Raw genomic sequence first — 23,576 nt, forward strand, 5'->3', positions numbered from 1 at the left:
GCTGTGTCAGTTCTGAAACTGGCCAGGCCTAAACCCGTACACTAGGACTGGCCGTGTCAGTTCTGAAACTGGCCAGGCCTAAACACGTACACTAGGACTGGCCGTGTCAGTTCTGAAACTGGCCTGGCCTAAACACGTTCAATAGGATTGGCTGTGTCAGTTCTGAAACTGGCCAGGCCTAAACACGTACACTAGGACTGGCCGTGTCAGTTCTGAAACTGGTCAGGCCTAAACCCGTACAATAGGACTGGCTTTGTCAGTTCTGAAACTGGTCAGGCCTAAACCTGTACGATAGGACTGGCTGTGTCAGTTCTGAAACTGGCCTGGCCTAAACACGTTCAATAGGATTGGCTGTGTCAGTTCTGAAACTGGCCAGTTCTGAAACTGGCCTGGCCTAAACACGTACACTAGGACTGGCCGTGTCAATTCTGAAACTGGTCAGGCCTAAACCCGTACAATAGGACTGGCTTTGTCAGTTCTGAAACTGGTCAGGCCTAAACACGTACAATAGGACTGGCTGTGTCAGTTCTGAAACTGGCCAGGCCTAAACACGTACAAATAGACTGACTGTGTCAGTTCTGAAACTGGTCAGGCCTAAACACGTACACTAGGACTGGCCGTGTCAGTTCTGAAACTGGCCAGGCCTAAACACGCACAAATAGACTGACTGTGTCAGTTCTGAAACTGGCCAGGCCTAAACACGTACACTAGGACTGGCCGTGTCAGTTCTGAAACTGGTCAGGCCTAAACCCGTACAATAGGATTGGCTGTGTCAGTTCTGAAACTGGCCATGCTTAAACACGTACACTCGGACTGGCTGTGTCAGTTCTGAAACTGGCCAGGCCTAAACCCGTACACTAGGACTGGCCGTGTCAGTTCTGAAACTGGCCAGGCCTAAACACGTACACTAGGACTGGCCGTGTCAGTTCTGAAACTGGCCAGGCCTAAACACGTATTACAGGACTGACTGTGTCAGTTCTGAAACTGGCCAGGCCTAAACATGTATAAATAGACTGACTGTGTCAGTTCTGAAACTGGCCAGGCCTTAACACGTACAATAGGACTTACTGTGTCAGTTCTGAAACAGGCCAGGCCTAAACACGTACACTAGGACTGGCCGTGTCAGTTCTGAAACTGGCCAGGCCTAAACACGTACAAATAGACTGACTGTGTCAGCTCTGAAACTGGCCAGGCCTAAACATGTACAATAGGACTGGCCAGGTCTAAACATGTACACTCAGACTTACTGTATCAGTTCTGAAACCCGTACATTAAGACACAATGAACAATTACTAACGATACAGATAGAATAACCAGCGGAGACGTTCTCTGACACTTTTCTATTTCTATAACAAAGATGTTTTAGGCTTCCGAAAAAATGTTCCATTAACAACGTTCATAACAAAACTCTGTGTACATATTATCAACCAATACAGGTTGTACGACTGGGCCTAACACGATTTACATGTAAAGGGGATGGTCTCAACTGTATCTAAATGTCTTATAGGTTCATTACTGTGTCAAAAAAGCAGTGATTTAAACTGAAATATCTTTTACGTTTCCGACTAACAAACTTTAAACCTCTTTAAGAAAATAAATACATGGTATTCGTTTGATGCTTAACCAGAATAAATTCAATGAAGTACTTACCGTTTCCGAGAATTTCATTCTTTTTGTGTATTTTCTCATATTGGATAGCAACAGGAAAATCACTGGAGGACATATATCACACAACCATTTGTCTTCGACTAGCCAGGATCACTGCTGCCTCAGCTCAACGTACCTAGGACTAGGTGAACAACACTATATACAAATACATTATCTCGGATTCCTCACAACGTCGTATTTGAAAATTTGAAAAGACCGGGGTGATTAATTAAATCTAGATTCTAATTTACTTTATTTCAGTGAACAATGTCTATGGGTTCGTCCTACGAGACAGTTTGACCCACAAAATGGGTACTTTATCCTTAGGTCTCCTGATAGGTATGTATTCCGTTGCCTACATCAACCGGATGTAGATCATTCAACATGAACTCACGCCTACTCGTTTCTTTTTTTATCGACGATTAGAGTCGTTTGTGGACAAAACACCTGAAAATGACCATCACAAAAAGAAATACTTTAACTCCAAGTTGAAATCGAAAAAAATATTAAATGATATTTAAAAAGAAATAACGAATTGGATGTAGAAACGTATTAGATACACAATTTTAAAGTTTTGATAACGAGGCTTATCAGATAATTGTTTTTGTGACATTTTGTCACGATTGTTTGTGAAAATATTGTCCCTTCAGTAACCTTCCAAACAACCACCGGTTTCAATGAACAATAAGTCTGAATCTCTCAATTTCTCATTTCGTTCAGAAAGGTCAGTATATATGGTAGTGAAGCTAACTGGATTTCATTTTAACTGTAGACCAAACCGTAGGGAGAATTTTTACTCTTTATGCAAGTGACGGTTCTTTTACTGCAATAACGAAGTGTCTAAACCCGGAGGAAGTCCCAAGGTGTCTAAACACGGAGGAAGTCACAAGGTGTCTAAACCCGGAGGAAGACCGAAGGTGTCTAAACAAAGAGGAAGTCCCAAGGTGTTTAAACCCGGAGGAAGTCCCAAGGTGTCTAAACCCGGAGGAAGTCCCAAGGTGCCTAAACCCGGAGGAAGTCCCAAGGTGTCTAAACCCGGAGGAAGTCCCAAGGTGTCTAAACCCGGAGGAAGTCACAAGGTGTCTAAACCCGGAGGCAGAACAAAGGTCTCTAAACCCGGAGGAAGTCCCAAGGTGTTTAAACCCGGAGGAAGTTCCAAAGTGTCTAAACCCGCAGGAAGTCTCAAGGTGTCTAAACCCGGAGGAAGTCCCAAGGTGTCTAAACCCGGAGTAAGACCAAAGGTCTCTAAACAAAGAGGAAGTCCCAAAGTGTCTAAACCCGCAGGAAGTCTCAAGGTGTCTAAACCTGGAGGAAGTCCCAAGGTGTCTAAACCCGGAGGAAGTCCCAAGGTGTCTAAACCCGGAGGAAGTCCCAAGGTGTCTAAATCCGGAGGAAGTCTCAAGGTTTCTAAATCCGGAGGAAGTCACAAGGTGTCTAAACCCGGAGGAAGTCCCAAGGTGTCTTAACAAGGAGAAAGTCCATAATGGTGAATAGAATAAAGCATTTGCAAATACGACGTCCATTTATGATTGAGCCATTCTCAAGTTCTGAGACAACTGACGGCTAAATTCATAGCACAGAATTTCAGCAGGTGTGGGTTAGTGAGCTTTACGGAGAAGTTTTACGATTATCATACTCATCTCATTGGAACATATCGTATCATGCGATGTGAACTTTGACCTGTATGATGCTCATTACTAAACCTGTTGATTCCGTTGTTGTTTACAGTATTTTACTTAAGAACGTGACATTACATACTTAGATAGACAAAGGCTTTCATGGCGGGTATCATAAACGAAGAAGATAGCGCTAACACTTTCGGAACACCACGTCTTATTTGCTTTTTACTTATCCAGAAGTCCCTGTGTAATTTTTTCTTTTGTTTATATTTTGTCCTAGTTTGATGTGATGTTATAATGAATTAAGATTCTTTTGACACGTTGGATTTTTCTTCGTTGTTTACGAAAGAGTGATATAAACATCTGCACATCTGCTGCCAAATCAATACGGGATGATAGGACTTCATATTGAGAAATCAAATAATTTTAAACTAGTGTAGGGGTTTGAACAGAATTTTTTTTAAAAACAAAACCAGATAAGAAACACTACGACTAATTTCAAGGTCAAGTTGGTTCCAAAGTCGGATAGTAGACGATAAAAAGGTTAAGTTAATTACATGTAGCTGTAGTCGAAAATTTGGCAAAGAATAGTTTTGTGCGTCACAGAGGTTATATTGTGAATTTTCTGACACTAAAGGAGGCAATAAAGAGGATAGATAATTAGGTGTGAGTTTACTACTTATTGTGTAGAATAGTTGTAGCTTTCTTCTAGAGCCTCGTTCTGATAGCGGTTCTGAACCACTTTCGATATAGAGAGATTCTCTGTGGCTATATGCTGGTAAACCTGTAATAATTCGAGGGGATTCTAACTGAAGATTTTTTCCAATTTTTCTGCGTCACTGAGAAAACACCCATCCCAAACTTCAAAGCAAGATTTTAATAATGGAAGTATGTATACTTTATAGATTTTTACTAAAGTTTATCTATTCAACATGTACCCCAACTTTCCAGAGAACACTTACCTGTTTGGATGCAATATTAGGAATATTTTTATGTGTCTACCTAATTTGTAATATTCGTCTAAAATTACTCCTGGATGATCATAAGGACCAAGAAAGTCTACACTCAAATCACTAACTTGGATATCAATGACACGATCATGTTCAGTGTTTGAAATAAGTTAAACTTCCGTTTTCGAACCGTTCGATCGTGTGTAGCACAAGGTACTGAATGTAAAAATAACAAATAATGTTATCGATGAAAAATTTCCAGTCTGGCTGAATAACAATACCAGTAATAGAAAGCATGGTGGCTTTTTAAGAAATGAAGAAGAACTATGTCACTAGCACTGTATTGTAAATCGTTGACTGAGTCATTATCACGTGGTTTGACCAGTACTTGTCGCAATGCATATGGACAATCAAATAAATAAAAGGACACTCACCACTAGATTTGGTATATTAAAATATGAAATAAAAATTAAGTTGCGATAATGTCCTTATGTCAATAGTCGAGATCGAACGTGCGACATTATGAAAATTCCCCTGACGTGAGAGTGACGTCTCTCTGTCTGATGTAAAAATCAGCCACATTTTAGCCGTAAATTCAATATCGAGAGCATAAGCGCCCACTCTATCGAGGACAGGATTCGTGTTACATATGATTACGCTGAATTAGGTTAAGTTAACCAACTTTTTAGTTGGTACTTGAGTGCGCTATGCATTTGAAGCCAAGGTTTTCCCGTCAAAATGGTCCAACTTTTAGTAATTTCTTCCTAAAGCAGATACTTTTTTTATACAATTTTATCCTCGTTAAGTTTTAACTATCTTTTCTAATCTACACGCATCACAAGAATCGATCTTACCGATTTAGTGATGAATGAAAAATCTATCCAATGTTTGAAAAAATACAGACTCAAACGGGCGTTTAGGCTGATATAACAGGTCCATTAGCCTCGTTTTCGTTCACAGAATATGCATATTCATCGGGTGGGCCAGTCACTTAAGCGTGGGAAGGGGCGAAGTCTTGTGAATTAAAGCTACCGTGGCGTCATATCATCTTAAAAATGTTAGATTGTGGAAAATCAAAATCGTGTCCCTTGTCCTTTTAGAGTTGCGGACTTAGGGTGTTGGCTATTTATAGATGCTATTTTTAACGTCATATCTCTTTATATAAATCTGGAGACAATGAACTATCTGCTTTAGGCTTACTGATTCCAACGGAGAATGGACAGACCTAACAGCAATCTGAGTGGAGAGACTTAGCTGCAATCCGAATGGACAGACCTAACAGCAATCCGAATGGACAGAATTAGCAGCAAATCGATGGTTTTATTCATTAATCTTTCTTGTGAAAAATGGAAATTAATTACTCCAACACAAAACATCACCCACCCGTCGTATTCAAGTCAGTCCCGAGAAGTGTTCGTTCAATATGAATGATCGTAGTTTGAGTGTCACAACAGCTAATCAAGAAATAGGCAATTTCTAATTTGCATTAAAGCAATAAAGACGAAATGGTGGTTAGCGTCAAGTTCTGTCAGGAATCAATGTCACAAGACAAGAGCATCAAACCGTCCGAAAGGCAAGGCAGTGATTTCATAAACATCTTATATATTTTGTTTTCTGCAGAATTTCATTTCCTTTTAGATTGTTTGTCAGTCGGAATAGCCTTGTCGATAGATTGGTTCTTGCATCTGGCCCAGATTTATGACAGGTATCGTCGGTGGAGACGCTTGCGGAGAAACTCGTCATCAGTATTCTGTTATCTTTCTTTATTCTACATCAGGCTAACAATCATCAGTATTCTGTTATCTTTCTTTATTCTACATCAGGCTAACAATCATCAGTATTCTGTTATCTTTCTTTATTCTACATCAGGCTAACAATCATCAGTATTCTGTTATCTTTCTTTATTCTACATCAGGCTAACAATCATCAGTATTCTGTTATCTTTCTTTATTCTACATCAGGCTAACAATCATCAGTATTCTGTTATCTTTCTTTATTCTACATCAGGCTAACAATCATCAGTATTCTGTTATCTTTCTTTATTCTACATCAGGCTAACAATCATCAGTATTCTGTTATCTTTCTTTATTCTACATCAGGCTAACAATCATCAGTATTCTGTTATCTTTCTTTATTCTACATCAGGCTAACAATCATCAGTATTCTGTTATCTTTCTTTATTCTACATCAGGCTAACAATCATCAGTATTCTGTTATCTTTCTTTATTCTACATCAGGCTAACAATCATCAGTATTCTGTTATCTTTCTTTATTCTACATCAGGCTAACAATCATCAGTATTCTGTTATCTTTCTTTATTCTACATCAGGCTAACAATCATCAGTATTCTGTTATCTTTCTTTATTCTACATCAGGCTAACAATCATCAGTATTCTGTTATCTTTCTTTATTCTACATCAGGCTAACAATCATCAGTATTCTGTTATCTTTCTTTATTCTACATCAGGCTAACAATCATCAGTATTCTGTTATCTTTCTTTATTCTACATCAGGCTAACAATCATCAGTATTCTGTTATCTTTCTTTATTCTACATCAGGCTAACAATCATCAGTATTCTGTTATCTTTCTTTATTCTACATCAGGCTAACAATCATCAGTATTCTGTTATCTTTCTTTATTCTACATCAGGCTAACAATCATCAGTATTCTGTTATCTTTCTTTATTCTACATCAGGCTAACAATCATCAGTATTCTGTTATCTTTCTTTATTCTACATCAGGCTAACAATCATCAGTATTCTGTTATCTTTCTTTATTCTACATCAGGCTAACAATCATCAGTTGGCAGCATACATTATGACTTCTACATCAGGCTAACAATCTTATTCTGATATCCTTGTCTACATCAGGCTAACATCATATAGATTCTGATAACGTTTCCACCTGTTTGTCAACTCTTGAAGAATGACCGTTATGAGTTTCACCAAACTTGTCTGTTAGGAGTTTTTCTAAACTTGACTTATGAGATTTACCAAACATAACTCTTCAGTATTTTTCCTCACTTGACTGTAAGGTATTTTACCAAACTAGACTACGAGGAGTTTTACCAAACCTAACTGTTAGGTATTTCATCCACTATAAACATGACCTGTTTGTCAAGATGTGTTCACCAAACTTGATTGTTAGCAGTTTTTCTAAACTTGACTTAGGAGATTTACCAAACATAACTCTTGTATTTTTCCTCACTTGACTGTGAACTAGACTACGAGGAGTTTTACCAAACCTAACTGTTAGGTATTTCACCAAACATGACTGATAGATGTGTTACCTGACTTGATTGGTGGATGTTTTATCTGACTTGACAGGTGTATGTTTTACCTGACTTGAATGGTGGATGTTTTACCTGACTTGACTGGTGGATGTTTTACCTGACTTGACTGGTGGATGTTTTACCTGACTTGACTGCTGGATGTTTTACCTGACTTGACTGCTGGATGTATTACCTGACTTGACTGCTGGATGTTTTACCTGTCTTGACTGTTAAGCCAAACTTGAGATTTTCCAAACTTGACTGTTAAGTGTTTTACCAAACTTGTCAACATGTGAGGCACAGAATGTAGTTGGTATCAGATTTTCTTTGATGGACAGAGAAGGAATGGATCATACAGTATACACTCTGACTGTGTATTTGACTGTGTATTTTGATAGTCAAGATAAACTGAGGAAGTTCTTGCCATCTCCAATGTGACCCGTAAATCATCATAGATATTCAGGAATGAATGTTATGCATAAATGAGCAAAAATCAGTTTTACATATTGAGGTAATAACTTGGCAAAAATGTTCACAAATATTCTGTTGTCAGTTCCTATATTTTGAAGGATATGTTGCCAACTATGAAAAAGAAATCAGTAAAAAGACAGAAGAACGATATGAATATCATATGTCTGTATTATCTGAAGCTTATTTGACAGATATAAGATATCTTGTAAAATACATGTATGAAAGAATACAAGACAACTAATTACATCATGATTCTATTAAAATTCCAGACGACTTCAAAGAAATAATTTCTTTCATTTTGATTCAAAGATGAGCATCCCACCTTTGAACTCTATTTTCAATGTGGTATATTTGATAGTGGCATTACTTTTGAAACAAAGCATTCTCAATAAAACTTGATCATAAGAAACATTTACCTCTGAATTGCCTACAATGATTGCATACACGGTTCAAACATACACAGATCACACGTACACAGATCACATGTACATGGATCACACATACACAGATCACACGTACACGGATCACACATACACAGATCACACGTACACGGTTCACACATACACAGATCACACGTACATGGATCACACATACACAGATCACACGTACACAGATCACACATACACAGATCACACGTACACGGATCACACATACACAGATCACACGTACATGGATCACACATACACAGATCACACGTACATGGATCACACATACACAGATCACACATACACAGATCACACGTACATGGATCACACATACACAGATCACACATACATGGATCACACGTACATAGATCACACGTACACGGATCACACATACACAGATCACACGTACATGGATCACACATACACAGATCCAACGTACATGGATCACACATACACAGATCACACGTACATGGATCACACGTACACAGATCACACATACACAGATCACACGTACATGGATCACACATACACAGATCACACATACATGGATCACACATACACAGATCACACGTACACGGATCACACATACACAGATCACACGTACATGGATCACACATACACAGATCACACGTACATGGATCACACATACACAGATCACACGTACACGGTTCACACATACACAGATCACATGTACATGGATCACACATACACAGATCACACGTACACGGATCAAACATACACAGATCACACGTACACGGATCACACATACACAGATCACACGTACACGGATCACACATACACAGATCACACGTACATGGATCACACATACACAGATCACACGTACATGGATCACACATACACAGATCATAGTACATGGATCACACGTACATGGATCACACATACATGGATCACACATACACAGATCACACGTACATGGATCACACATACATAGATCACACATACACAGATCACACGTACATGGATCACACATACATAGATCACACATACATGGATCTGCTGAAATCAAGAAATAAAACTGCACTAACAATTAAGATAAAAGAGTTTGAATGGTAAAATTATGTTATAAAATGAAATTACTTTATTCAAAGTTTTAAAACTTTGCTTTGTGGTACCGCGGTATATGTACTTTGAGTAGCTTCTACAACTGATTTACATGTGGCTAATTTTCTTTACTAAATAAAAACTAAATGTAATTTGTAATTTCTTGACTAGGAAGAGGATACTGACTTAATTATGTTTACTAAATATGGTATCTATTCCAACAAGATATAAAAAAAACTGTGGTAAACATACATGGACATTGCCAAAAAACCCTGTGGTACCTTGATATAACCAGGAGTACACATAACAGGAATTCAGAAGAGAGAAATTTAGAACAGTGTGACAGGGATATAGTAGTATTTCAGGTCAGTGTGACAGGTTGGAAGTAGTGTTTCAGGTCAGTGTGACAGGTTAGAAGTAGTGTATCAGAACAGTGTGACAGGTTGGAAGTAGTGTTTCAGGTCAGTGTGACAGGTTGGAAGTAGTATTTCAGGTCAGTGTGACAGGTTGGAAGTAGTATTTCAGGTCAGTGTGACAGGTTGGAAGTAGTATTTCAGGTCAGTGTGACAGGTTGGAAGTAGTATTTCAGGTCAGTGTGACAGGTTGGAAGTAGTGTTTCAGGTCAGTGTGACAGGTTGGAAGTAGTGTTTCAGGACAGTGTGACAGGCTGGAAGTAGTGTTTCAGAACAGTGTGACAGGTTGGAAGTAGTGTATCAGAACAGTGTGACAGGTTGGAAGTAGTGTTTCAGGTCAGTGTGACAGGTTGGAAGTAGTGTTTCAGGTCAGTGTGACAGGTTGGAAGTAGTGTTTCAGGTCAGTGTGACAGGTTGGAAGTAGTGTTTCAGGACAGTGTGACAGGTTGGAAGTAGTGTTTCAGGTCAGTGTGACAGGTTGGAAGTAGTGTTTCAGGACAGTGTGACAGGCTGGAAGTAGTGTTTCAGGACAGTGTGACAGGTTGGAAGTAGTGTTTCAGGTCAGTGTGACAGGTTGGAAGTAGTATTTCAGGTCAGTGTGACAGGTTGGAAGTAGTGTTTCAGGTCAGTGTGACAGGTTGGAAGCAGTGTTTCAGAACAGTGTGACAGGTTGAAGTAGTGTTTCAGGTCAGTGTGACAGGTTGGAAGTAGTGTTTCAGGTCAGTGTGACAGGTTGGAAGTAGTGTTTCAGGTCAGTGTGACAGGTTGGAAGTAGTGTTTCAGGTCAGTGTGACAGGTTGGAAGTAGTGTTTCAGGACAGTGTGACATGTTGGAAGTAGTGTTTCAGGTCAGTGTGACAGGTTGGAAGTAGTGTTTCAGGTCAGTGTGACAGGCTGGAAGTAATGTTTCAGGACAGTGTGACAGGTTGGAAGTAGTATTTCAGGTCAGTGTGACAGGTTGGAAGTAGTGTATCAGAACAGTGTGACAGGTTGGAAGTAGTGTATCAGAACAGTGTGACAGGCTGGAAGTAGTATTTCAGAACAGTGTGACAGGCTGGAAGTAGTGTTTCAGGTCAGTGTGACAGGCTGGAAGTAGTATTTCAGAACAGTGTGACAGGCTGGAAGTAGTATTTCAGAACAGTGTGACAGGCTGGAAGTAGTGTTTCAGAACAGTGTGACAGGCTGGAAGTAGTGTTTCAGAACAGTGTGACAGGCTGGAAGTAGTATTTCAGAACAGTGTGACAGGCTGGAAGTAGTGTTTCAGAACAGTGTGACAGGTTGGAAATAGTGTTTCAGGTCAGTGTGACAGGTTGGAAGTAGTGTTTCAGGTCAGTGTGACAGGTTGGAAGTAGTGTTTCAGAACAGTGTGACAGGTTGGAAGTAGTGTTTCAGGTCAGTGTGACAGGTTGGAAGTAGTGTTTCAGGTCAGTGTGACAGGTTGGAAGTAGTGTTTCAGGTCAGTGTGACAGGTTGGAAGTAGTGTTTCAGGTCAGTGTGACAGGTTGGAAGTAGTGTTTCAGGTCAGTGTGACAGGTTGGAAGTAGTGTTTCAGAACAGTGTGACAGGTTGGAAGTAGTGTTTCAGGTCAGTGTGACAGGTTGGAAGTAGTGTTTCAGGTCAGTGTGACAGGTTGGAAGTAGTGTTTCAGGTCAGTGTGACAGGTTGGAAGTAGTGTTTCAGGTCAGTGTGACAGGTTGGAAGTAGTGTTTCAGAACAGTGTGACAGGTTGGAAGTAGTGTTTCAGAACAGTGTGACAGGTTGGAAGTAGTGTTTCAGAACAGTGTGACAGGTTGGAAGTAGTGTTTCAGAACAGTGTGACAGGAATTAAACTCTTAAAAGTCCAACCAAGGAAAAACAGACACTGCCACCATTTTGTGTAGCTACCAGTAAAGGATTTATCAAAATGGAACATAAACATTAAGGTTTTATCAAAAGAATACAGCAGTTAAAATGTTACATGATAAATATACTACTCATCAAAACCCCAAAATAAGTTAAAGTTTACAACTTGAATAATTTTGGCTATTTAAGCTAGACAGTATAAAAACACCAATATGTGACGGCTTCCATTACTACATCTGTGGGATTGGAAACTTTGATTACACCTTGAAATTTATTTTTGAACAAAAACATATCAGCCTCTGTTTATTGACAATAACTACTAGTATCTATTTTTGATCTGAAGGTGCAGGTTGCTGTTAAATGTCAGTTATTAGATACTTGACAAAGGTGGAAAATAAACATTTGTCATCAGGCACTCGACAGTGTTGGAAAATAAACGTCAGTGATCAGACACTCGACAATGGTGGAAAATAAACATTTGTAATCAGGCACTCGACAGTGTTGAAAAATAAACGTCAGTGATCAGACACTCGACAGTATTGAAAAATAAATGTCGGTGATCAGACACTCGAAAGTGATGGAAAATAAAACGTCAGTGACCAGATACTTGACAATGGTGGAAAATAACACCAGATAAATAAATCGCTATACTTACGATGAAGCATTCTGTGACATCACTACATTATAGAGAAAAACACCTTAAGCTGACAAACATAGTCATGTTTTTTTTTTTCAAGTTTAGCAGTTAAAATTGCTGTAGATATCTAGGTATAGGGCAAGCTGTAACCCAGACACACACTCCTAGCTCACTCATCTCACTTTGTCAAAACAATTATGAATGGTGTACGTTGTCTAAAGATCATAAATCTTTATCCTAAAATGAATGTCTGTTTTCACTTTGGGGTGAGCTGAAAGTTGTCCAGCACAAACTTGATAGCTTGGAGGGGATCCTCTATATGTCTCATTTGGTTGCGTTGTAAAACCCAATCAGGATGGATCCGATTCTGTCTTTTCTGTAAGGTCAAAATGGGCAAAGAAGCATTAAAACTTTTGGCTGCGGAAATCTTGGCTTGTCTGATCATCCTGTTCTCTGTGATCTTGTGTTTTCTTGAAGTCAGAGTATAGATACTCAAAATTTTGCCCGTCATCTTTTTGTCAGCAAGTACCATCTGTAGAGAAGAAATTCGAAGAATTACATGAATGAGCAATCACATGTAGATTATATGTTGAGTGTGGTTATAAAGTAAACTGGACCTAATTTATAAACAAGAGGGCCATAGGGCCTGTATCATTCAAATGGTTGAGTTTGCTTAATTGATTAATTCAAGCCGAAGGAAAAGTGTTTAATAAAGGCCTTGTCCCTCCTACCTGGGGTGTTAGATGTATTGTTAGTATAAAACTATGTTATCTTCACCAAGGATGTCTTCAGTTCCAATAGAAGGGAGATTTGAAAGAATTTGCTCTATTCCACTACTTAGCTCCGCCCCAGAGGACCAGAACCCAGTGTTCATACAAAATTGATACCCTTCACCTACGCATGTCTCAGACCATATTGGGACAGAGTCCATGTATCCCTACAGAAAAAGGATTTTAAAGGACTTTCCCTATTTCTCCTATTGTGCTATGCCCATCTAGCCCCCAGCAGGTTATACAACATTGATTCCCGTTTATCCAAGAATGCATCAGACCAAGTTTGGGCATAATTCAATCATTCCTACAGGAGGAGTAGAATTTTGAAGAATTTACTCTATTTCTCTCATTCCCCTACCCCAGGGGGCAAAGACCATCCATTCATTGAAAATTGATTGGATTTAAAGAATTTTCTCTAATTTGCCCAGTGGGCCGTGCCAATCCTGCCCCAGTGGGCCCTGCCAATCCTGCCCCAGTAGGCCCTGTTGATCCCACCCTAGTGGTCCAAGAACCACTGTTTATATAAAACTGATACCCCTTAACCCAACCATGTTTCAGACTAAATCCAAACAAGATCCAATAATTTCTATTAGAGAAGTAGGCTCTGAAAGAATCTTCTCTATTGACTGGATTTGCACGAAAACTGTGAGCTAAACAAAGGTAATGTAGAGGTACGAGGCTTTCCAGGTGTAGCGACCCGAAATCCTTGGAACTGTACTTAATCTGCAACGTCATTTCACAACACTACCAGCAGTATAATCGATCATAATTCAGAAACAAATATGGTGATGTATCCTTTTGTATATTTCAATACATATATCTCAAAGTCTTAAAAGAAATTGAAAAAAAAAAAAAATGGATAAATATTCCATAAAAACTGAAGAATTAAGGAAAACACATGGTTTTTGGTGACAGTTTTGCTGGTAAAAGAAACAAAGATTTGATAGCAAATTTGACAACTATTCTTTAATCACAAAACATGTAAAATTTTTGGGACAGTTATGCATTGAATTATTCATTTCCATTATATTCATACAGCATGTATATATTAAATATGTTTTGTAAGGGAATAAAACGTTTAATTTTCTTAAAATTGTCAAAATCTGGATCCGCAGTTCATCAGTTTATATCTATATGTGACGACCCTGGTAGTAATATGGTGCCATGAGTTTTTCTAGTTTGATGTAGTGTAAGTATATCTACCATTGAAATAAGTCATATAGTCAAGTTTTCTCCTGTAAAATCTGAATGGATGGAAAAAAAACTCAAATTTCCCGTTTGATTCAAATTGTTCTTAATAATAAATAAATATACAATATTTTGTATAGAACTCTTAAAAAAACGATACTTTCTATGAACCGTCTCTCCAAACTCTCTACAACATCATATGTGTTATTGATGCATTCCGATATTGTTGACAAGAATGTGCACTTTCTGTTGCTATAGAAGTCAAACCCCAAGCTGTAAGCAAACATAGATCATCTGCACTGTTTTTCCTTATTCATTCTTCAATCATAAGACAGCTGCTGACACATATTCTCTAAATATTGATAACGCAGCAAAGCAATAAACTGGAGGACCTATATTTGGTCAGATTGCATATGGCTGGTGACATCACTATATCGATCAATATCCTGGTGTGTGGATGGTCATCAAACGTTTTCCCTTTCCCACGTTTTGCCTTGCTCAGGTGTGACCATGGCAACAATCAGTCTCCAGTATGTTAACAACAACCATAACAGCTCGCCCTTAAGAGCATTATTGAGCTATGCTTCACTACAATATTATCTAAAAATAGTATCAGTGAACTCTGAATTACAATACAATATAAGAAATCTTAATTTGCAGCCATCATCTGTTGTGTCATCAGTTCCATTACACTGAAATGGAAAAGCAAGTATTTGTGTTTGAAATAAGAGTTTCCTATCAAGTGCCACTATCAGTCACACTATTTAGTACACAAGTTTCACATGTGTAGTTGTGTGTACTCTAGTCACACTATTTAGTACACAGGTCTCATATGTGTAGTTGTGTGTACTCTAGTCACACTATTTAGTACACAGGTCTCACATGTGTAGTTGTGTGTACTCTAGTCACACTATTTAGTACACAGGTTTCATATGTGTAGTTGTGTGTACTCTAGTCACACTATTTAGTATACAGGTCTCATATGTGTAGTTGTGTGTACTCTAGTCACATTATTTAGTACACAGGTCTCACACGTGTAGTTGTGTGTACTCTTAGTCACACTATTTAGTATACAGGTCTCACATGTGTAGTTGTGTGTACTCTAGTCACACTATTTAGTACACAGGTTTCATATGTGTAGTTGTGTGTACTCTAAGTCACACTATTTAGTATACAGGTCTCACATGTGTAGTTGTGTGTACTCTAAGTCACACTATTTAGTACACAGGTCTCACATGTGTAGTTGTGTGTACTCTAGTCACACTATTTAGTACACAGGTCTCACATGTGTAGTTGTGTGTACTCTAGTCACACTATTTAGTACACAGGTTTCATATGTGTAGTTGTGTGTACTCTAGTCACACTGTTTAGTATACAGGTCTCACATGTGTAGTTGTGTGTACTCTAAGTCACACTATTTATCCTTGGAACCTGTCAGCCATATATCAAACTTTAATGAATCTGGGTTAGTTAGCAGAAGTCATTTAAAGGTTTTAACAAATTTGACCCATGTGACCTTGAATATGGGTCAAGGTCATTTCTTTTTGCAAACTTTTTACAGGCTTTAACCCAGCAACCCACCGGCCAAATACTATGCTTTTGTGCCATTGGTTTGTCAGTTGTAAGGTTTGAACAAATTTGACCCATGCACTAAGGCTGATTCTGTATATCATAAACAAACTAGTAAATACTAATGATTGATGACAGCTATTCCTCGCGAAACACGCTTTAACACCAAACATGTCCTATGCAAAATGTCACAAGGGAAAACATGTTTTTGATAATAAACCATACCAATTCTAAACAAGATCAGTCAAAAGCAAGATTATGATACTCTAAAGGAAAAACCCCAAAAAACCCAAATTACAATAAGACTTCCAAATTTGTTTACCCAAGCTGTCACTCAGAAAAACATAATATTTACTAAGTGTATCAAGGTTGAAAGAAATTGGTTGAAAAGTTAACAAATAAAAGCCTACAATGAATGAATGGACAACAAAACACCTACCAAAATACATCCCAACAAATATTTTGAAAAGAATATAAACAGTTGTGAAACATTTAGATTGTTCAGGATGTAGATCATACAGAAAACAAGTAGGGCTTCAACTTGGCCAGCAAAACTGTGTGAATGTTGACAGAACAACAAGAGTTTATCTTTTTTACCCCGTTTGGAAATTGTTATTGATCATCTATTTGAGGAGAGTTTTCTTGTTTACTGATTACGTCAAAAATTGTTCTCTATATTGATGGGATGACTTCACAGAGCTGCACACCCACAGAAGGCCAGCTTACAACATACACATGTTCCAACATGTGAGAACACCCTCAGCACGCCTCCACCCTCCCACATGGCAAGCAATGCTGTCGATGTACCTTTCCAATATTGATCAAACTTTTCATGATACTCCAATCCTAAAAGTCGCAAAACTGAGCAGTTACGATCTGTTTTGGGAATAAAAAGTCAAGTTCACAGCAGTAGCTGACACGTGAGTCGGAAATCAATGTTAAGGCCTCAGCCCAGGACTTTCAATGCCAAGGTTTGCTGTGACAATGTGACATTTCTCTTGTGCTGCCTATACACTGCTACATCACTGAAAGCTTAATATTATATACCACAGGAATCCTATCAACACGAGGGATCAAACATGTATATGCAAATCTGATTAATTTGAGATTTCCAAGTAAATAGTAACGAGTTGCTACAGTCAAAAAAATTGATGCGCTCATTTCAATTGCTTCAGAACAAACTTGGACAATATTCTTATATGGAAGAAAGACTGGTAAAATCTTATCTTTCCCCAAATGGGCCCCCCTCCTGCCCTAGGGGGCCAGGTTGTACTGTTTGTATTTAGTCCCCTTCACCAAAGAATAATTCAGACCAATTATGGGCAATATCAATTCATTCTTATATGAAATTTCCCCATTTGGGCCCCGCCCTGAAGGCAAATGGAAACCAAGCCTTACACAAATTTTGTTCCCCTTCATTCAAGAATACTTCTGAAAAAATTTGGGCGATATTTATCGTCCCTAATGGAAGGTAGGATTTTAAGGAGTTTGTTTTATTTCCCCAACAGGCCCCATCCCTCCCACCCTCGGGGGCCAGAATAAACTGTTTATACACAACTGATTCAGCTTCACCATAGAATACTTCAGATTTGGGAACTATTCATTCATCTGTACAGGAGGAGTAGGATTTAAAAAAATTTACTCTATTTCCCCTACTGGGCCCAGCTGAGCTATAAATGAAGTTTCTGTCTACAAAAGATGCTTCAGACCAATTCACACAATGACCTTACAGAGAGATTTTTAAGAATTTCCAATTTTGGGCCCTGCCCCTCAACTGGATTGACTGCTCAAAATGCAGTATATTGAAATATCTTTGCCTATGTATCAACATTAAACTTACAGTAAAAGTTAACATATTGGCAGATCCTTAGTATCTTTCACTGTTTATGACCTTGAGAACAGTTTTGTTTTGTCCATCAACAAATTTTTTTGGACAGTAATTAAGCTCTAGCATATTATTTGTTATGAGCTCTGTATTTGTAAAACAGTTGAACGGTGATTGAGTTGCATTCAAGAAAAGCTTGCTAAAAGTATATTTTGTATAAATTTCTATTTGTTTCCATGTCAATGCTATAACAAATTATTTCTAAGATTCCCATCATCGCCTGATCCCATTTTTTTTAGCCCCACACCAGTTTTTTAATCTAAAAAAGAAAAAAAACCCCACCAGAATTGAACTGCTTTATGGTACCCGTCTTGTGTAGCAAAAGACTCACCACAGTTATCACAAAAGCTGGTAAAACAGAAGTAGATTTGACACAATGTGACAGCTCTTGGTGGATGATTTGTCATTCCCAGGTGTGTACATTGAGTTAATTATTGACTTAAACATGGTGGAGAGTCGGAAACTCCCAGTGTGAAATCAGATGAATTTTCTATGGTTATGTTGACGATTTTGAACACAATACACCTAACTATCAATAGAAAGATCCTCAATCACAATCTCAGAAAGTACAATGGTGATATAAGGAACGTTAAAGACAGGAATGATAAATATGCTTTTTCAAAAAAAAAAAAAATAAAAAAAGAAAAAAAAATGAGGTCCATAGGCCTTAACAGTCACCTGAGTTGAATTTCTATTTTTAATGAATGACAAGCAAAAACTTAACAAAACTGCCTTATCCAGCATCTAGTATACAGATTAAAGCATGCAGAGTATTGTTGTGGCAAGTGTGTATTTAAAGGACAGTGCAGAAATATGAACAAATCTAACCCTTCAGGCCCTGCATTAAAGTTTTCAAAACATCAAACCTCCTTGACAACATAATTCTAACCTGTTTTGTAATTCCAACTGAAAATGAATACCAATACTCAAACATTTGACCCCTGTGACCTTAAAAGTGGGTCAATGTTATTCACCTGAACAGACTTATTAGCACTTCTTCCCAACAGGCAACAGCCCCATTATCAGACCTCTGGGCCTTTCGGTTATTCAAAAGTTGTTTGGAAGATTTTAATACCTTTGACCCCGGTGACCTTGAAAGTCAGTAAAAGTTATTGATTTGAACAAACTTAGAAGCCCTTTATCTGAGCATGCTACAGTCCTAATATCAGAACTCTGGGCCTTCTGGTTATTAAGAAAATTAAAAGAAAAAAAAATTGATTACAACGGACAACAACGAACAGAAGGCAATCGCAACAGGTTACTTTAGAATTTGTGACAGGTGACCTACAAAATCAAATCTTATTGAGAGCCTAAAGCACAACTAGGAATTAAAATGACATGTGTACAAAGTTTAAAGATTTTTAGACACTCAGATGAGCAGTTTATAAGAAGCAAAACAGAAGTAAAATACAGAGCCCTAGTTATTCAATATTCCCTGCAACACATTTTGTAGGGAATAAAAACAGATCACTCAAAGACTACATATATATAAAGGTTGACTTGATCACCAACCTTAAGAACAAATCCACCTCAATCACTAACCTCAATCACAAATCCACCTCAATCACCAACCTCAATCACAAATCCACCTCAATCACCAACCTCAATCACAAATCTACCTCAATCACCAACCTCAATCACAAATCTACCTCAATCACCAACCTCAATCATAAATCTACTTCAATCCCCAACCTCAATCACCAGCCTCAATCACCAACCTCAATCACAAACCTACCTCAATCACCAGCCTCAATCACAAACCAACCTCAATCACCAGCCTCAATCACAAACCTCAATCACAAATCTACGTCAATCACCAACCTCAATCACCAACCTCAATCATAAATCCACCTCAGTTACTAATTTACTTAAAAACTTTATGATAATTATAAATTGGACTGGTCAAAGAACTATTTAATACTTCATTCACAAACATGGATGGTCAATACCCAACAACCTCTGATTACTAGAATACCCTGTTCCTCAAACTATCGAGATGATCTCAAGGAGTTAGATTTATCGGGGTCTTAGTGTATATTATATGACACTGTAATAATATCAAAACTAGCTGGAACCATTCTTTTGTACAAAATGATTAGTCCATTTCCCTTAACTTTGTTTGAATTGAGCTAAAACTGGCTGTTAAATTCTGCTTGCCAATTTAGGCTGTTACTGCTGTGAATACAATTCAAGGTCACCTTTAAGATATTTTATGTCAGGAAAATGGTAAATGATGTCAATTGTTATACTGGACAATGTAGCTGAATATAGATCAAACACTGTTGTGAAAATTCACAAAAAAAATAGTTGATATTTAGACCTTAATCCAGTTTATCATAATGGAAGTCAATGAACACAAGTCACTGTATACAGTTTCATATCATCACTTAAGTTCACTGAATACAGGAGAAAGTCACTGGATACAGGAGAAAGTCAGTGAATACAGGAGAAAGTCAGTGGATACAGGAGAAAGTCAGTGAATACAGGAGAAAGTCAGTGAATACAGGAGAAAGTCAGTGAATACAGGAGAAAGTCAGTGGATACAGGAGAAAGTCAGTGAATACAGGAGAAAGTCAGTGGATACAGGAGAAAGTCAGTGAATACAGGAGAAAGTCAGTGAATACAGGAGAAAGTCACTGGATACAGGAGAAAGTCAGTGAATACAGGAGAAAGTCAGTGGATACAGGAGAAAGTCACTGAATACAGGAGAAAGTCAGTGAATACAGGAGAAAGTCAGTGGATACAGGAGAAAGTCAGTGGATACAGGAGAAAGTCACTGAATACAGGAGAAAGTCAGTGGATACAGGAGAAAGTCAGTGAATACAGGAGAAAGTCAGTGGATACAGGAGAAAGTCAGTGAATACAGGAGAAAGTCAGTGGATACAGGAGAAAGTCAGTGAATACAGGAGAAAGTCACTGAATACAGGAGAAAGTCAGTGAATACAGGAGAAAGTCAGTGGATACAGGAGAAAGTCAGTGAATACAGGAGAAAGTCAGTGGATACAGGAGAAAGTCACTGAATACAGGAGAAAGTCAGTGGATACAGGAGAAAGTCAGTGGATACAGGAGAAAGTCACTGAATACAAGAGAAAGTCACTGAATACAGGAGAAAGTCAGTGAATACAGGAGAAAGTCAGTGAATACAGGAGAAAGTCAGTGGATACAGGAGAAAGTCAGTGAATACAGGAGAAAGTCACTGAATACAGGAGAAAGTCAGTGAATACAGGAGAAAGTCACTGAATACAGGAGAAAGTCAGTGAATACAGGAGAAAGTCAGTGAATACAGGAGAAAGTCAGTGGATACAGGAGAAAGTCAGTGAATACAGGAGAAAGTCAGTGGATAGAGGAGAAAGTCAGTGAATACAGGAGAAAGTCAATGAATACAGGAGAAAGTCAGTGAATACAGGAGAAAGTCAGTGAATACAGGAGAAAGTCAGTGGATACAGGAGAAAGTCACTGAATACAGGAGAAAGTCACTGAATACAGGAGAAAGTCACTGAATACAGGAAAAAGTCAGTGGATACAGGAGAAAGTCACTGAATACAGGAGAAAGTCACTGGATATAGGAGAAAGTCACTGAATACAGGAGAAAGTCACTGAATACAGGAGAAAGTCATTGGATATAGGAAGAAGACGCTAAATACAGGAGAAAGTCACTATATATATAGGAAGAACTGACTGAATACAGGAGAAAGTCACTACATATAGGTAGAACTGACTGAATACAGGAGAAAGTCATTGGATATAGGAAGAACTGACTGAATACAGGAGAAAGTCACTATATATAGGAAGAACTGACTGAATACAGGAGAAAGTCATTGGATATAGGAAGAACTGACTGAATACAGGAGAAAGTCACTATATATAGGAAGAACTGACTGAATGCAGGAGAAAGTCACTACATATAGGAAGAACTGACTGAATACAGGAGAAAGTCACTATATATAGGAAGAACTGACTGAATACAGGAGGAAGTCATTGGATATAGGAAGAACTGACTGAATACAGGAGAAAGTCACTATATATAGGAAGAACTGACTGAATACAGGAGAAAGTCATTGGATATAGGAAGAACTGACTGAATACAGGAGAAAGTCACTATATATAGGAAGAACTGACTGAATACAGGAGGAAGTCACTATATATAGGAAGAACTGACTGAATACAGGAGAAAGTCACTATATATAGGGAGAACTGACTGAATACAGGAGAAAGTCACTATATATAGGAAGAACTGACTGAATACAGGAGAAAGTCACTATATATAGGAAGAACTGACCGAATACAGGAGAAAGTCATTGGATATAGGAAGAACTGACTGAATACAGGAGGAAGTCACTGGTTACAGGAAGAACTCACTGAATACTGGAGAAAATCATTGAATACTGGAGGAAGTTGCTGGATAATAAAATAGGTTTCTTAGGAAGATTTGAATATAAATTTATGATTTACTTTAAGAACTATTGGGGTAATTGACGAAATAGAACTGAGTACTTGCCTGTTTCTTATCATCCATCATGCCCAGGATACCCATCAGGGTACAAGAACAGCTGAAAATGTGTCCCTTCTCTCGATACACTTGCATCAGCTCAAGAAGACATTCTGTGGCACCTTCTACCTCATAAACTGCAGAACGAGTTTTTTCATACTGAAACAAAGAAAACTGAAAATTAGAAACTGCAAAGAGCTATAAACTATCCATCAGAAAAAAACATAAACACGAAAAAAAAAACAACATATACAGGTATCCCTTCCTGTATCTATATATATACAGGTATCACTTCCTGTATCTATATATATACAGGTATCACTTCCTGTATCTATATATATACAGGTATCACTTCCTGTATCTATATATATACAGGTATCCCTTCCTGTATCTATATATATACAGGTCCCTTCTGTATCTATATATATACAGGTATCACTTCCTGTATCTATATATATACAGGTATCCCTTCCTGTAACTATATATATACAGGTATCACTTCCTGTATCTATATATATACAGGTATCACTTCCTGTAACTATATATATACAGGTATCACTTCCTGTAACTATATATATACAGGTATCCCTTCCTGTAACTATATATATACAGGTATCACTTCCTGTATCTATATATATACAGGTATCCCTTCCTGTATCTATATATATACAGGTATCCCTTCCTGTAACTATATATATACAGGTATCACTTCCTGTATCTATATATATACAGGTATCACTTCCTGTAACTATATATATACAGGTATCCCTTCCTGTAACTATATATATACAGGTATCTCTTCCTGTATCTATATATATACAGGTATCACTTCCTGTAACTATATATATACAGGTATCACTTCCTGTAACTATATATATACAGGTATCCCTTCCTGTATCTATATATATACAGGTATCCCTTCCTGTAACTATATATATATATACAGGTATCACTTCCTGTATCTACATATACAGGTATCACTTCCTAAATCTACATATACAGGTATCACTTCCTGTATCTACAAATACAGGTATCACTTCCTGTATCTACAAATACAGGTATCTCTTCCTGTATCTACAAATACAGGTATCACTTCCTGTATCTACATATACATGTATCACTTCCTGTATCTACATATACAGGTATCACTTCCTAAATCTACATATACAGGTATCACTTCCTGTATCTACAAATACAGGTATCACTTCCTGTATCTACAAATACAGGTATCTCTTCCTGTATCTACAAATACAGGTATCACTTCCTTAATCTACATATACAGGTATCACTTCCTGTATCTACAAATACAGGTATCACTTCCTTAATCTACATAT

The 23,576-nt window shown here is 37.9% G+C and overlaps 2 protein-coding genes across 2 annotated transcripts in view; one reads left to right on the forward strand and one right to left on the reverse strand.

The window, feature by feature from the left end:
* Positions 1–1,955: 1,955 nt before the first annotated feature.
* LOC132562609 (myosin IC heavy chain-like) lies at positions 1,956–3,113 on the forward strand. The gene is made up of 2 exons (XM_060227360.1): positions 1,956–1,986; positions 2,485–3,113. Exons 1-2 carry the CDS (start codon positions 1,956–1,958, stop codon positions 3,111–3,113), a joined length of 660 nt encoding a protein of 219 aa, XP_060083343.1.
* Positions 3,114–12,594: 9,481 nt separating this feature from the next.
* LOC132562610 (abnormal spindle-like microcephaly-associated protein homolog) overlaps positions 12,595–23,576 on the reverse strand; it is a 44,728-nt gene continuing 33,746 nt past the window's right edge. Inside the window, exons 24-25 of the mRNA XM_060227361.1 lie at positions 22,252–22,401; positions 12,595–12,870 (exon numbers count right to left, since the gene is read on the reverse strand). Of these exons, the coding sequence (XP_060083344.1) occupies positions 12,595–12,870; positions 22,252–22,401 (426 nt within the window). The remainder of the gene's footprint in view (positions 12,871–22,251; positions 22,402–23,576) is intronic.

This window comes from Ylistrum balloti, unplaced genomic scaffold, assembly GCF_031769215.1.
Source record: "Ylistrum balloti isolate Yb309-2 unplaced genomic scaffold, AGI_CSIRO_Ybal_v1 Utg371464, whole genome shotgun sequence".
Classification (NCBI taxonomy): Eukaryota; Metazoa; Mollusca; class Bivalvia; order Pectinida; family Pectinidae; genus Ylistrum; species Ylistrum balloti.

Excerpts from the sequence above, each read along its gene's own strand:
- LOC132562609 (XM_060227360.1), top strand. The coding sequence starts at position 1,956 with ATGGGTACTTTATCCTTAGGTCTCCTGATAG. Across the intron at positions 1,987-2,484 it reads ATCCTTAGGTCTCCTGATAG|TGTCTAAACCCGGAGGAAGT; the intron begins GTATGTATTCCG and ends GCAATAACGAAG.